Source organism: Scardinius erythrophthalmus, assembly GCF_964197995.2.
Source record: "Scardinius erythrophthalmus genome assembly, chromosome: 19".
NCBI classification, from domain to species: Eukaryota; Metazoa; Chordata; class Actinopteri; order Cypriniformes; family Leuciscidae; genus Scardinius; species Scardinius erythrophthalmus.
The window spans coordinates 21,077,917-21,091,012 of record NC_138239.1 but is presented as its reverse complement, the minus strand read 5'-3'; the positions used below and the strand labels follow the sequence as shown (position 1 = coordinate 21,091,012).

Sequence of the window (13,096 nt, the reverse complement as noted above, 5' to 3'; positions counted from 1 at the left end):
CTTTTATGAGTAATGTGAATTCTGACTTCTGTTGTCACATACTGTTTTTAGCCTGTAGGGAAGTATGCGATTTCAGATGCAGCCTAGGACCTTTTTTTCCCTCAATTTTTAAGAGATCAAGGTCAAAGGTCAAGATCACAGCAGAGTCACAAAGCTTGCACAATTTTGTGTTTATTTGCTCATCATCTTTATTTCTCATTCTGCTCTATTTTGCCCTCAATGGAAAAATCGTGTCATTTTTATACTAATTTGGAACCAGTTCTAAAGGGCACTAAGAATCAAATACAAAGGCAAACTATGCAAGATTTGTACCTCAGTATAACAGCTTCAAAATCATTTTGATGGTAAATGAACTCGTAGTAGGGCGAATCATCCCGATAGCAAAGCGGGCTGGCAAAACCAGCAATGCATGTTTGAGAGGTGGCGCCCCGACAAATCTCGCAAGAATCACGACTTGCTTTACGGCACGACGTCACATACATCGACAACATATGAAGCAGCCTCTATGGAAGACACTAGCACGCATTTCAGAAGTGAATCATGGCAGAGTCGACGAAGAAGACAAAGAAAGCGCGGTCGGAAGAGTGCAGAGACGGCTCTGCGTGAGTGGTATTTACGACAGTAACGTTAAATACAAGTACTCCACAGTGACTCTAGGGGTCGCTGTTTGAGAAAAATGGAAACTGCTTAGTGTGCCTTTAAGTAGATCAACTAAAATTCTGAAAAATAAACTGAAATATTCAGTACTGTCTCATTAGATTCTTATTTGATTCCATTGGGACTGGTTCCAGATGATTAAAGAAATTTCAGTATCCCACGATACTCTCTTCACTTTGTTTCTCCCAACATATACCCTTTCTATATTCTACCTGTCCCTCTCTCACCACTCCCCATTCCTCTACCTCATGTCCCATCCTCTCCAATAACTCTCTCACCCTTGACACTCACCGAGACACACAGAATATTCTCCATCTGGTATGCCTGTGTGCCCTTCGGCTGCTAGTCTTAGGCAGAGGTGGACAGTAACAAAGCACATTTACTTGAGTACTGTACTTAAGTACACTTTTTGAGAATGTGTACTTTACTTGAGTATTATTTTTTTCTGGAAACTTTTTACTTTAACTTCAATGCATTTGAAAGACAAATATCGTACTTTTTACTCCACTACATTTCTGTCAAGGTCCTTGAGTAGAAAGTAGTAACGTCAGTCAGTGGATGATTTTGGTTGCAGCTGTTGCAGTTTGGTTGGAAATGAAAGTTGGGTTGACGTCAGAACCCAACGTCAGATTGACGTCAATATCCAACGTCGGAGAGATGTTGGATTTTGGTTGGAAATGAAAGTCTTGATTAACGTCAGAACCAAAGAACCAATCTGACGTCAATCAAAGAACCAAAGAACCAATCTGACGTCAGAGACTTATGACTGTAATCTATAAGCTAGTGTGCTCCAAAACAATGACAAAATTCGCATTTAGAAGACCAAACCCAACGTTGAAAATGAAAATCAGGTTGATGTCAGAATCCAACGTCAGATTGAATCAAAATCAGATTGTATTTTGGTTGAAAATGACGTCAATGAAGACTAAACCATGTTTGGTTTGGTCTTCTAAATGTGAATTGTGTCATTGTTTTGGAGCACACTAGCTTATAGATAACAGTAAGGCTAACATATTCATTCAAAAGCCAAAAAACATTTCATAGAGACTTTAAATAGGGCACTATTTGAGGGAACAGCCATTTGGGTATCTGAAACAATTGTGGTTATTAAGTGCACTTATTCAATCTCACATTCAGTCCCACTATTGGAGCTGTGTTCTAGAAATACATTTGATATTGATATGACGGTAGGTAGGTATTAGTATTAGTATAAGTATTAGTATTAGTATTAGTATTAGTATTAGTATTAGTATTAGTATACAGTATTAGGGGCGATTTCGGACACAACCAATATCTGATTAATGTGTGAATATTATTACTAGTATTCTCGACTGGATGGCATCCTTTTTTTTTTACCTTGTAGGATGTTACAACGGGGTCCCTGGGGTGTGTGTCAGTCCAACGCAAATTCTTTGGTAAGTTTTATGTCCATACATGTGTGTAAGCTGTTATCAAATGGATTGTATTGATAAGAGAGGCTGCATGTCTCCTGCGGGTTGACTCAGAGGCAGATCTGCTTCATGTAAACTTCAGTCTTGTCCTTCATGTTCTAGAGTTTAGTGTTAAATGTAACATCCTAATGCTTGTCTAGATGAGACACGAGTCAGATGATGAGACCTTCACTGAAGAAATTGCAGTAACCTAGGTAGTTAACAGTAATACTGTTGAAATATTATTACAATTGAATATATTTGAAAATGTATTTATTATTGTAATTGCAAAGCTGACCTTCGATTGATTTGCTGCTCAAGAAACATTGCTTATTATTATCAATGTTGAAAACTTTGTGCTGCTTAATATTTTTGTGGAAACCATAATACATTTTTTCAGTATTCTTTGATGAACAGAAAGTTCAAAAGAACACTGTTTATTTGAAATAGAAATATTTTGTAACGTTATAAATGTCTTTACTGTCACTTGTACTGTTCAATTAAATGTATCCTTCCTTTATCTCACTGACTCACTGAATTTGTGTATGTGTATTTTAAAACAAAATCGTGCTGACCCCAAAAATAATGCTCATGCAAAGTCCACATAAACACATTAAATCTCTTTATTGAACAGAAACATCTTTAACAACATAGAAGAGCTCCAAATGCACATTTCAAAATAGATATCATAAAGGATATAAAATTAACGAGCACTACCGAACAAGACAAACATTAGCACAGGAACTACAAATTACACACAAGTATTGACACGACAAGAATACACATATACTCCTAATCTGGAGAAAAAGTGCTGCTTGTTTTCTCCTTCCCTGTATTTAAACTGAAACTCCAGTTCACAGCGCAAAGATCATTTTTCACAGCTTACATTCATGATAAACACAAATAACTATGCATTAGTTGCCTATTTATGTACTTTAAAGCATTCTGTAAGTACTAGAATACAGAGTCGTAACAACGACAGCATGTACTGTATAGAAAACTAGTCTTTTTAATAGTACAGTGGCCTAGAAATTAGAAAGTGGCATAATATTATTTCTTATTTAATGAGCTATTCCCTATTCACTTGAAAAATACATATATAATTAGAGCTTATTTGTTCCTACTTCATTTCATAAAAAAACAGGTTTTGTTTATATATCACATACAAGGCTGAGATGAATTTAAATGCATTTCTATTGTTTTTTTTCCTCCTAACAAGATATGTATGATCGATGTCCTCATGCACATCAAAATGTCTTTTTGTATGTATTTTACACAGGCTTAAGTAACTTTTCCATGCGTTCTAGTGGATATTTACCCTTTCCATAAGTTCACAAACAAACAAGAGTTCAAGACTTTGCATTATCTTATGACTGTGTCAAGTCCATCATTCCACCCCACTCTATCAGATTTCCAGATGTTTTGCTTTGCATAAACATCAGGAAGGAAACTGCATATGACTGCAAATGATTCCCAAGGGCAGTTTGACGTTTGTGCGTATGTGATGCAGTGTCTAATTGATGTTTTTTTTTGCCTATATATGCGTGGACTCCCTCCGGTTTCTCTCGATCCCGTGGGTTCTGTAGTTAAAAAACACGTGCAGTCCGTTGACCGGATGCACGATTGGCACCGTCTGCATCCTTGGATACGTTTCTGTTGCCAGAGTGCAGTCTGCCGTGGCGAGCAACTCCACTGCAAGAGTTTTCAGCACAATCAAAGCAAGCTCCCGTCCGATGCATCTCCTCACACCGCCTCCGAAAGGCACGTAACTGAAGCGCTCGGTTTTGCTATGGTCTCTGTCTGCACAGAATCGGTCCGGGTCGAAGAGCTCCGGGTTCTGATACGCTTCTGCAGTCTCGTGCGTGTCACGAATGCTGTACATGACGCTCCAGCCCTTCGGGATCTGATAACCCTGCAGATGCACAATATAGAAATTATCAGTGTTGGGGGTAACTCATTACAAGTAACTTGAGTTATGTAATCAGATTACTTTTTCAGGTAACTAGTACAGTAACGCATTACTTTTTTCAATTTACAACAAAATATCTAAGTTACTTTTTCATATAAGTAACGCTAGTTGACTGACAGCTCTCCTGTCTCTATGTTGAGAGAAATAAACTGAGGAGGTGTTGTGTGCGCTGTGTAAACATGATGGTTATTTTAGTTCTAGACTAAATGTGAACATGCTTTTACTCATCTAACTTGCACGAAAACATTGAGTATTCCTCAAAATGAATAAAAGCAATCTCAGACTTTTATAATTAACTATATTAAATTAGAAAAATATACTTTATGTATTTAATCTCACTTTATTAATCAATGTCTTTGCTGCTGACCTTCAATGATCTAATTCAACCATACTAATAAGCAAAAATTACTTTAGATTAGATTTAGAAATAAGAGTGTTGAACTTTCTTCTCCTGTATTCTATTGTTCTTTAATCCAGAATGGCCACACAGCTGAAAGGTTTGTTAGAGCTGCGTCCTCTACTGTACAGGCGTAAATATGTATTTCATTCAGCCTGAGGCTTATTCATTTCACTTTTGATGTTAAAGGGCCTTAACATTTGCCAAAAATATAACTTTTTTGTTGTTATTAAATAACAAACAAGCAAGCCCAGTCCAAGTGAGAAAAAGTAAGGCAAAAGTAATGTAACTTTTTAGTTACTTTTTTTGGGGAGTAACGCAATGTTGTTATGCATTACTTTTAAAAGTAACTTTCCCCAACACTGGAAATAGTTACGTTAGACAGACCGCATTGCCTTCTAGACCCAAATCAGTTTGTTATGTAACTTTTCATCCACCATTTTAGTGTTTGATGCACGTTTATTCATCTGCAACATCTGATTATTATTGTAAATGCAGTAACTTTAAATAATGTTTAAAAAATGGTGTTAGCAGTACTTGTATTGGACAAATGTAAAAGAACACACTCACGTTCAGTTCAAATGTTTGCAGAACTGTTCTGTATCCCCCAGACACTGGTGGAAGGAACCGAAGCACCTCTTTGACCACACAGTCCAGGTAAGAAAGTTGACTCAGTTTCTCCAAACTTAGGTAAGGGACATGGGTCCGAGAGCGACACCCCTCTTCCTTGTCTCCTGCTTCAAAACACATACTTTTATTCGTCGTCGATCTCCACTCGCTGGTACTCTTCTCGGCAGCATCGCTTTCCTCACTGATGATGTTTCCATGGCAACGAGAGCGGCAGGATCCGTGGACGTCGCTGATCAAGCCCTCGCTCTCTAACTCTGCTCCTGCACGTCTGCTCACATCTGGATGACGCAGAAGCTGCAGGATGAGGGATGTTGATGCGCTGGCGGTAGTGGAGTGGGCGGCGAAGATTAACTCTACCGCCGTTTCCTGAAATACATTTTAATTTATTCAAAAAGCCTTGAGTAAATTGTGAAAAAAAAAAATTTAATTCTCCCTTAATTTTTTTTAAAGTATGCACTTAAGTGCAAACTGAATATACATTTTTTGGACACTTTACATATCAATTGCAATTAAATGAAAATGTATTGTATTTAAATGTATATTAAATGCAATTAACTGAACTTAAAAGTGCTTTTTTGACCCACTTAAGTAGGACTTAATTTAATAATTATTTCTTTTGTCTTTGAAATGTGATTAAAGTGTTCTGTGGAGTGTGCTAGTAAATAAAATATACTATCATGTAATTTCTATTGAAATGTTTATATGTATTTAAATATATTTATAATTACACATTTGTAATGATAAAGATGCATTTAGTAGATTTAGGCCCAGATTCACAGACAGGGCTCAGATTAAGCCAGGATTACGCCTTAGTTCAATTAGGATATTTAAGTAGCTATAAACATGCCTTAGATAAAACATTACTGATGAAAGTACATATCTATGTCAGTGCAAGTTCCTTTCAGTTAAAACAGCTCAAACAACTTAAAACCTCGGATTCACAGACAAGGCTTAAACCTAGTCCCAGACTAAAATGCATGTTTGATCTGTTTTAACTGAAAGCAACTCTGATATATCTTTAAATATGTCATTGCCATTGTTTTTTTCTCAAGATGCAAATCAGTAATGTTTTTTCTAAGGCACGTTTATAAAAGCTACTTAAATGTCCTAATTGAACTAAGGTCTAATCCTGGCTTAAACTAAGCCCTGTCTGTGAAACCAGGCCAAAATATAATATCAAATAACACACTACAGTTAAAATTATCATCAAGTATTTTACATGTGCTTTAGTAAGTCAAGACAATAAAACACAAAATGTAACAAACCTTTTTAAAAGTGTACTTAAGAGTGTTAAAAAATGTCATTAATGTTTACTATAAGTACACTCATTAATATTATATTATCTACAAGTACAGTATTTTTAAATATACTATTAATATTTGAAGTACACGACAAGTGCACATTCCACACAGTTAAGCACACCTCTTTTTCACAAGGGTGGGTATAATGCAAAGATAGCACACAGTATTTTTGGATTTGTCCTACTAGGTTTTACCTTAAGTTCTTGCATCGTAAGGTCGTAGTCATTTTCCTTCGCACTACTCAGCATATAGTCAAAAGCGTCGCAGTAATCGCTGGCTTGCTGCTTTTTCAGTTTCTCCTCTATGATCTTCTCCATGGCAGAGTGCAGAATCTCACGGGCCCTGATTCCCTGCAACCCACATTCATAAAAGATTTTGAAAGAAGCCAAGATTTAGACATTCATCAAGCTGTGAGACAAAGTGAGATTTGGCCTGAGGAAGGAAGGTCATTCTCACCTTGCGCATGCCGCTTATGGGGGTGTCAATGGGAAGCGAAAAGAGGTTGTTCATGAGCTGTTCAAAGGTTTTAGAGAGAGAAGCGATTTGCTGCTCATCCAGGTGCAGGCCGAGCAGGACTTGCACAGCGATGCGGAAGGTGAGTGACTTGGCTGCGACGTAAACATCCACAGACCCGGTCTCGGTGCACCACTTTGCAATTTCAGACTTGACCACGTCTTGAAGTCGTGTCAGATAGGCCTCCAGCGCGCCACGGCTAAACACTTTTGCAAGGATCTAGGAAGCAAATAGAGAGCGGCAGCAGTGATGTATTTTTGTAGGCCAACCCAAAAGTTAGCATAACACTGGTTCCCTCGACAGGATTCTTCCATAGGCTTTTGAATTATCACAAAAAATAAGCTCTGTGATCAACAAAAGTTTATGTTACTTGCACGTTTTGTCAATCAAGATCATTTTCACAAATGAACACAAATTTTATTAATTTTTAAGCCTACATACACACCACGCTCGACTTCAACGTCACCATCACCAAGCTTCTGACAACTCTTTCAGTCTTTATTTTTAAAAAATGGTAACACATTTTATTTTAAGGTGACATAGTTACACTTTACTTACATAAATACTGTAATATTAATTAACTACATACTTACTATAGAGTTACAGTTAGGGTTTGGTTTAGGGTTAGTTACTTGTAATTATGCATAATTTACTGTTATTACTAGTAAGTAAATGTAGTAATGTGTAACAACGTCATCTTAAAATAAAGTGTTACCAAAAAAAAAACATTTTCCCTGATAGTGTGAGTTAGAATTGCAAGATTGCAAGAACATGGTTATAAACCAACCCGATTTCATGAAATGCGTCTCTATAGCACGCATTGTTTTTATCGTGCAATTTATATGTGAAAATTAGTTTTTACGTGCATATGATACGCACTGTAAACCCCTTGGGTAGGATTAGTGGTGTGGGGTATGTGCGTATTACATGGATATAGTGCGTTTCATATGCATGTAAAAACTCATTTTCGTATAAATTGCACGATAAATACAATGCGTGCTATAAAGACGCATTTCATGACATCAGGCTGTATAAACACAATGAGGCTGTGACTAGTGCGTAGATGAGTTTACCTGTTCATTACTCATGTGTTTTATGTCTTAGACTAAAACGTGAAACTATCTTGAGCTTGTGCTCACCACAGACCTTATTTCAGGATTTTAACCCATTTTGGGACGATGGAATCAGAAGAGCTAAACGGGCTACAAAAATACATCTAGATTACATAAAAACAATTCTTATCAAACAAATGGATAACTATTTATTGCAACAGTAATGGCTAGAAATGAAATGTTATTTTTATGAGCTCAAAGGAAATTGATTCAAGAGGTAAAGAGTTTATAGGAGAAATAAAACAACTAATGAGTTCCACTTAAGCAAAAAATAATTTTCGATTAGATGCCTTTTTATTGAGGACTGAGAAGATGCATGCATTTCAGACATTCAGCTTACTTTTCTTTTCCTCTTGTGCAGGTCACCAACTGAGTTTACTAGAGTGTTGGGCCCCAGGATGATGCGTGTGCTCTGGGGCCACTGCGTGCACACCAGTGTGTGTTCGCCCAGCAGAATCTTACGGATGTTTTCTGCACCGGTCACTCGGATGAGGGGTTTGCCCAAAAGGTGAGTTTTGAAAACATTTCCATGTTTCTCTCGTCTAGAGATGTGAAAGCTGGATCCCTGTTAAAACATAATGAACAACTTTTAGAGGTCTGCAACACCCTGGTTACTCCCGGTAACTCCCCACTACTTCTGACCAATTTATTTCTTAAAAGCCCACTGAAGTGCCTTGAAACGTGCAGCATTATTCAATGTGTTGATGTAATTTCCATTGAAACAGAAAGACAGGGCGAGACATATTGATCAGCTGCTCCCCTTTTTTAAAATAGCATATAGCATTTTGTTTATATCACAAACAGCTCGGCCAGAGCAGCTCTAATCTCGAACAGTTTCTCCTCCGTATCTCTTTAAAATATAGAGCAGACTGTGCATGCGCTGCGGCGCGAAACCAGACTTCATTCGCCCCAATGGAAAGCATATTTACACTGTCTGAATCGTTCCCTTTCCCTTATATAGTGAACTATGTGCCATTCACCATGTAGAAAATAGTAAATGTGTGAACAAATGACCGATTTTAATGTAGGGGCGGGACGAGAACATTTGATTGGACAGAAAATCTGATGAGAAGCTGAAGCGCAGAGTGATGTCATCAAAATCATTGATATATATTGGCAGAAGTGAGAGACTCAGTTTTGAATGCTTTTATCTTCTAATTTCTAAATGTGTCATTGTTTGGAGCACACCAGTTTATATAACAGTACGCCTAACATATTCAAAGTAAAAGTTAAAAAAATGTCAATTTTGATTTCATAGGGACTTTAAGGCCAATTCACACTGCACAGAAAAATAATAAAACATATTATCTTTTACTAATTTTCATGACTCTATTCCAGGACTACATATAGCCTACCAATTTTTTTTTTTTTATTCCTGATATTTCAAGGATTTTAAACTGTGTACCATTTTTTTTTTCATCTTCTGGAATGTATTTATCTGTTCTGCCACTGTGCATGAAATCAAGGTGAAAATGTTTGTTTTTACCACCATGAAGGTTGCCATGTCTGGCTCTGTGCAACAAAAGTAGCCCAATGGCCAGTCAAAAGTCGCCCAAATATAGCCCAATGCGATTTGCTCCACTGAATTTGTAGGTTTGTGGGTGTTGTAGCGCCGAAATCGTACGTACGAGGGTGGATATCAACCCGCGGGTAAAAAATAACCCGCGGCAACAACTTAAAAGCATCCCGATTCCGCGGGAAAACCGCGGAATTGGCAACACTGAATTACACCCTCATCAAGTTCACACATGCCACGGATAATTCCCCATGTGTATTTGTATATTAGGCCAACAGAGGAGCTCATATGCATCATATTCCTTTGAGAAAGCATTGCACTTTGCTTGACAAATGTAATGCTATAATATTAGCAAAATAACATAACACGTACGTAACACTCCAATAGGCCAACATTTATGATGGAAGAAATAAAATAACTAACTTTTAAAATCAATTCTAAACGAGGTTTGCCGTGGAAGTCGACCCTTTATAGGCCCTTTTGCCGTTTAATATTTTTTTATATACCGACATAATCAGTGTATTAATTACGTTTGTGTTTATACGTTCCAAAAGCATTTTTAAAGATCGTTTCAGTAGGCTACCCACAAAAGGCTACATGAGTCAGAGCGCGCCAAATGTTTAAGAAATCGGCTTTACGTGAGGAGGTAACCATAGCAACACGTATTCGGTTTTCAAAAAATTAACCTCGAAAGAAAATTATGCTACTTACAGAAATTATTTTACAACGACCCGCTGAAAGGAAATAAATAATGCGCGCACTGGTTTAAACAGCATTTTACCTTTAAACGTTACGCATTGCTTGTTATTTGTAATTAATATATTTTTATTTACTTCAAAAAACATTTTAACATTACAATAGGCCTATAATAGCCTATAGGCTACATATAACTCATAGTGCGACTTTCTAATTGAGAGAACAGACAATAGAACATGAAATGCATAATTGTATTCGCTAAATCATAAAACACAGCGAACAGAAGAGTCTGAGTAGAATTGTATTTATATATTCAAGTCTTACCTGGAAAAGCCAGTGGAAAGTTTCTCCGACCAGCGGCCAGCCCATGGAGCCCTGCGGAAGTGGGAGTTTACACGCCCGATCGCGGGTGATGCTCCACCTGAACTCCCACAGCAGCCGTGAGACCACCAGCAACAGCAGAACCGGTAACACGGCACCGGCAGCCGCCAGCAACGCGGACACGAGGCAGATATCGTGCCCGAACATCTCCAGAGATGAGCAAAGCCAACAAGTAAAAAGAAAGAAAATAAATCACGTGCGCCCGTGCGTGCTGTTGATGCTCTCTGCTTGATGGAGCGCCTCCAAAAGTTGTGCGACGCGCAAGAATGTCCCTTTACGCGCTCCTTGGATATCTACGGAATAAGAATATGAGATTACATTAGGCTGAATTTAACATGGACTTCATGAAGAGAGGAGATCTACCCTTGCTTTCAGTCGCTCCAGCTTCACAGAGAAGCACAAGAAACTGACAACTATTCCAAACAGTTTTACAAGTTGCATGCGCTGGCATGTCTTTCATCCGCGTTTATCCACCTTTTCTTGGGGTGCAACCCCTGGGACAGCCCTGCTCTCACCCACTCTGACTGCAAATCAGACTCCTCCAACTGAATTTGAGATTATGAGAAGTTTGGAAACGAGCACACATTTGTGCCTAATAAAGATAATCTCAAACACTTCGGAGTAAGTAAAACTCATACACTCTTAAAAATAAATAGTAGGCTATATAGTACATATTGTGCATACATTCAACCTCTATCAACTTTTATACTTTGGGTCTTTTATTCAACTTTAATTCTGTTCTGAAGAACATAGTGATAAAGTAAAGGTGATATATATATATATATATATATATATATATATATATATATATATATATATAAAAAGAAGAATCAATGAAAATGGCTCTTAATAAGAAGGTTATTAGGCTACTAACTAACCTAACCTAATAATCACTGAAGAAACCTTATTTTTAAGGGTGTAGCAAAAATCACTCTGTCAGATCTGTGGCTAAAACATGCAATCAGTAATTTAAAAACACATAATCTTAATCACAAAACTGAGGGTGACCTTACAGATGAAACAGAGACAGACAGTATACTCACCTCAGCACTAGTGTAAAATCATACCGAAGATATCCAGTGAAACTTCCAGAATCTGTCTCTCTTTGGGTAAACTATGTGACTTCAGTGCACATCTCGCGCTCGAGCTTTATAGGTATTGGCACATAATATGATCCACCTTCACCAGTGACGTGTGAGCAGTTTTTTTCTCTCTCTGATAGTTGAAGAGGTCGTGGATAGATCACAGGGAAAGCATGGGAAGCGTTTGCGATCGTAGGTTCCACAGAGGGAATCAGAAAGAAAGAGAGAGAGAGAGAGAGAGAGAGAGAGAGAGAGAGAGAGAGAGAGAGAGAGAGAGAGAGAGAGAGAGAGAGAGAGAGAGAGAGAGAGAGAGAGAGAGAGAGAGAGAGATTGTAGGCGTTTTACTGATTGGTTACCTATTTCCTCATTGAGATTCCATTCGATCCACTTGTCATCACATTATCATGCATGGCATTTTAGGCAAGCATTGTGGTATAGTTTACATACATTTTTTTTTATAATATTTTGTAGGCTATATAAAAAAAAAACGTTATTCACTAAATTATAAAATATTTATAAAAATAATCTGATTATTATAAAGTAAAACAGATAAAGAAATTATTTAGAAACGCAAACATGAAAAAATAAAATAGGCTAGGCCTACAATAAATGAGAGAATTTAACCGGTTTGTGGATATATACTTCCAGAGGGCCAAAAGAATATCAGTCATTTCTCATCGTTTAGAATTCGTCTTGTGCAACTTATATTGTATTTTGGCGCCCCGAGAACAGTTAAATATCTTAACAACATTTTAAACAAAAACTAATATTTTTGTAACATATGTGTGATATCTCAATCTATTAAAATGTTTTAAATAATGACATTTGTCGGTGTATCGTCCGATACAAACATCGCGAGTTCGAGAGCGTATAGGCTATAATTATCATTATGCGGTTTATTTTTTCCCGTCGATGTACTGTAATTCTTTCAAATAATTCCTAGAATTGTTAGAGTATTAAAATTATGCCAGTAGGCTATAGTCATTCGCTCATGCTTTGGCAGAAAAAAAAGGGCAAATAGTACATCCACAACTAAAAGCAAAGCTGTAATTGTTATTATCCCATTAATAACCACACAGTTAGTAGTCTATACTGGTCGAAAGAAAATTTGTTTGCATTTCAATAAATTACAAAAAAATATATAAATTGTCAATAACACAGACAAAAACAATGAATTAAGAAAGTGTACAATCAGATTTTAATATTATTAGCACATTTCCTTTAGGCCATTAGTCATTAAAAAATGTATAAATAATTGTATGTAGCCTAATTATACTAATTTAGAATAATATTGCAAAAACAGAGAAAAGTTGTGTAATTTTGTGTAAAATAGGATCTATTTCTCTCTGATCACAGTGATTTCACAGACCCTATGCTGCTTTCGTTGTTGTTGTTGTTTTTAATGCTGCATG

General features: G+C 37.0%; 1 protein-coding gene across 1 annotated transcript; it reads right to left on the bottom strand.

Annotated features, from left to right (window-relative positions):
• Positions 1–2,681: 2,681 nt before the first annotated feature.
• Positions 2,682–11,892, bottom strand: cyp26c1 (cytochrome P450, family 26, subfamily C, polypeptide 1). Its single transcript, XM_081347443.1, has 7 exons — positions 11,646–11,892; positions 10,546–10,895; positions 8,350–8,574; positions 6,841–7,116; positions 6,579–6,734; positions 5,024–5,449; positions 2,682–3,999 (listed from the first exon to the last, which is right to left on the bottom strand). The coding sequence occupies exons 2-7, from the start codon at positions 10,747–10,749 to the stop codon at positions 3,622–3,624; spliced, it is 1,665 nt and encodes a 554-aa protein (XP_081203569.1). The 5' UTR covers positions 10,750–10,895; positions 11,646–11,892; the 3' UTR covers positions 2,682–3,621.
• Between the last annotated feature and the right edge of the window lie 1,204 nt (positions 11,893–13,096).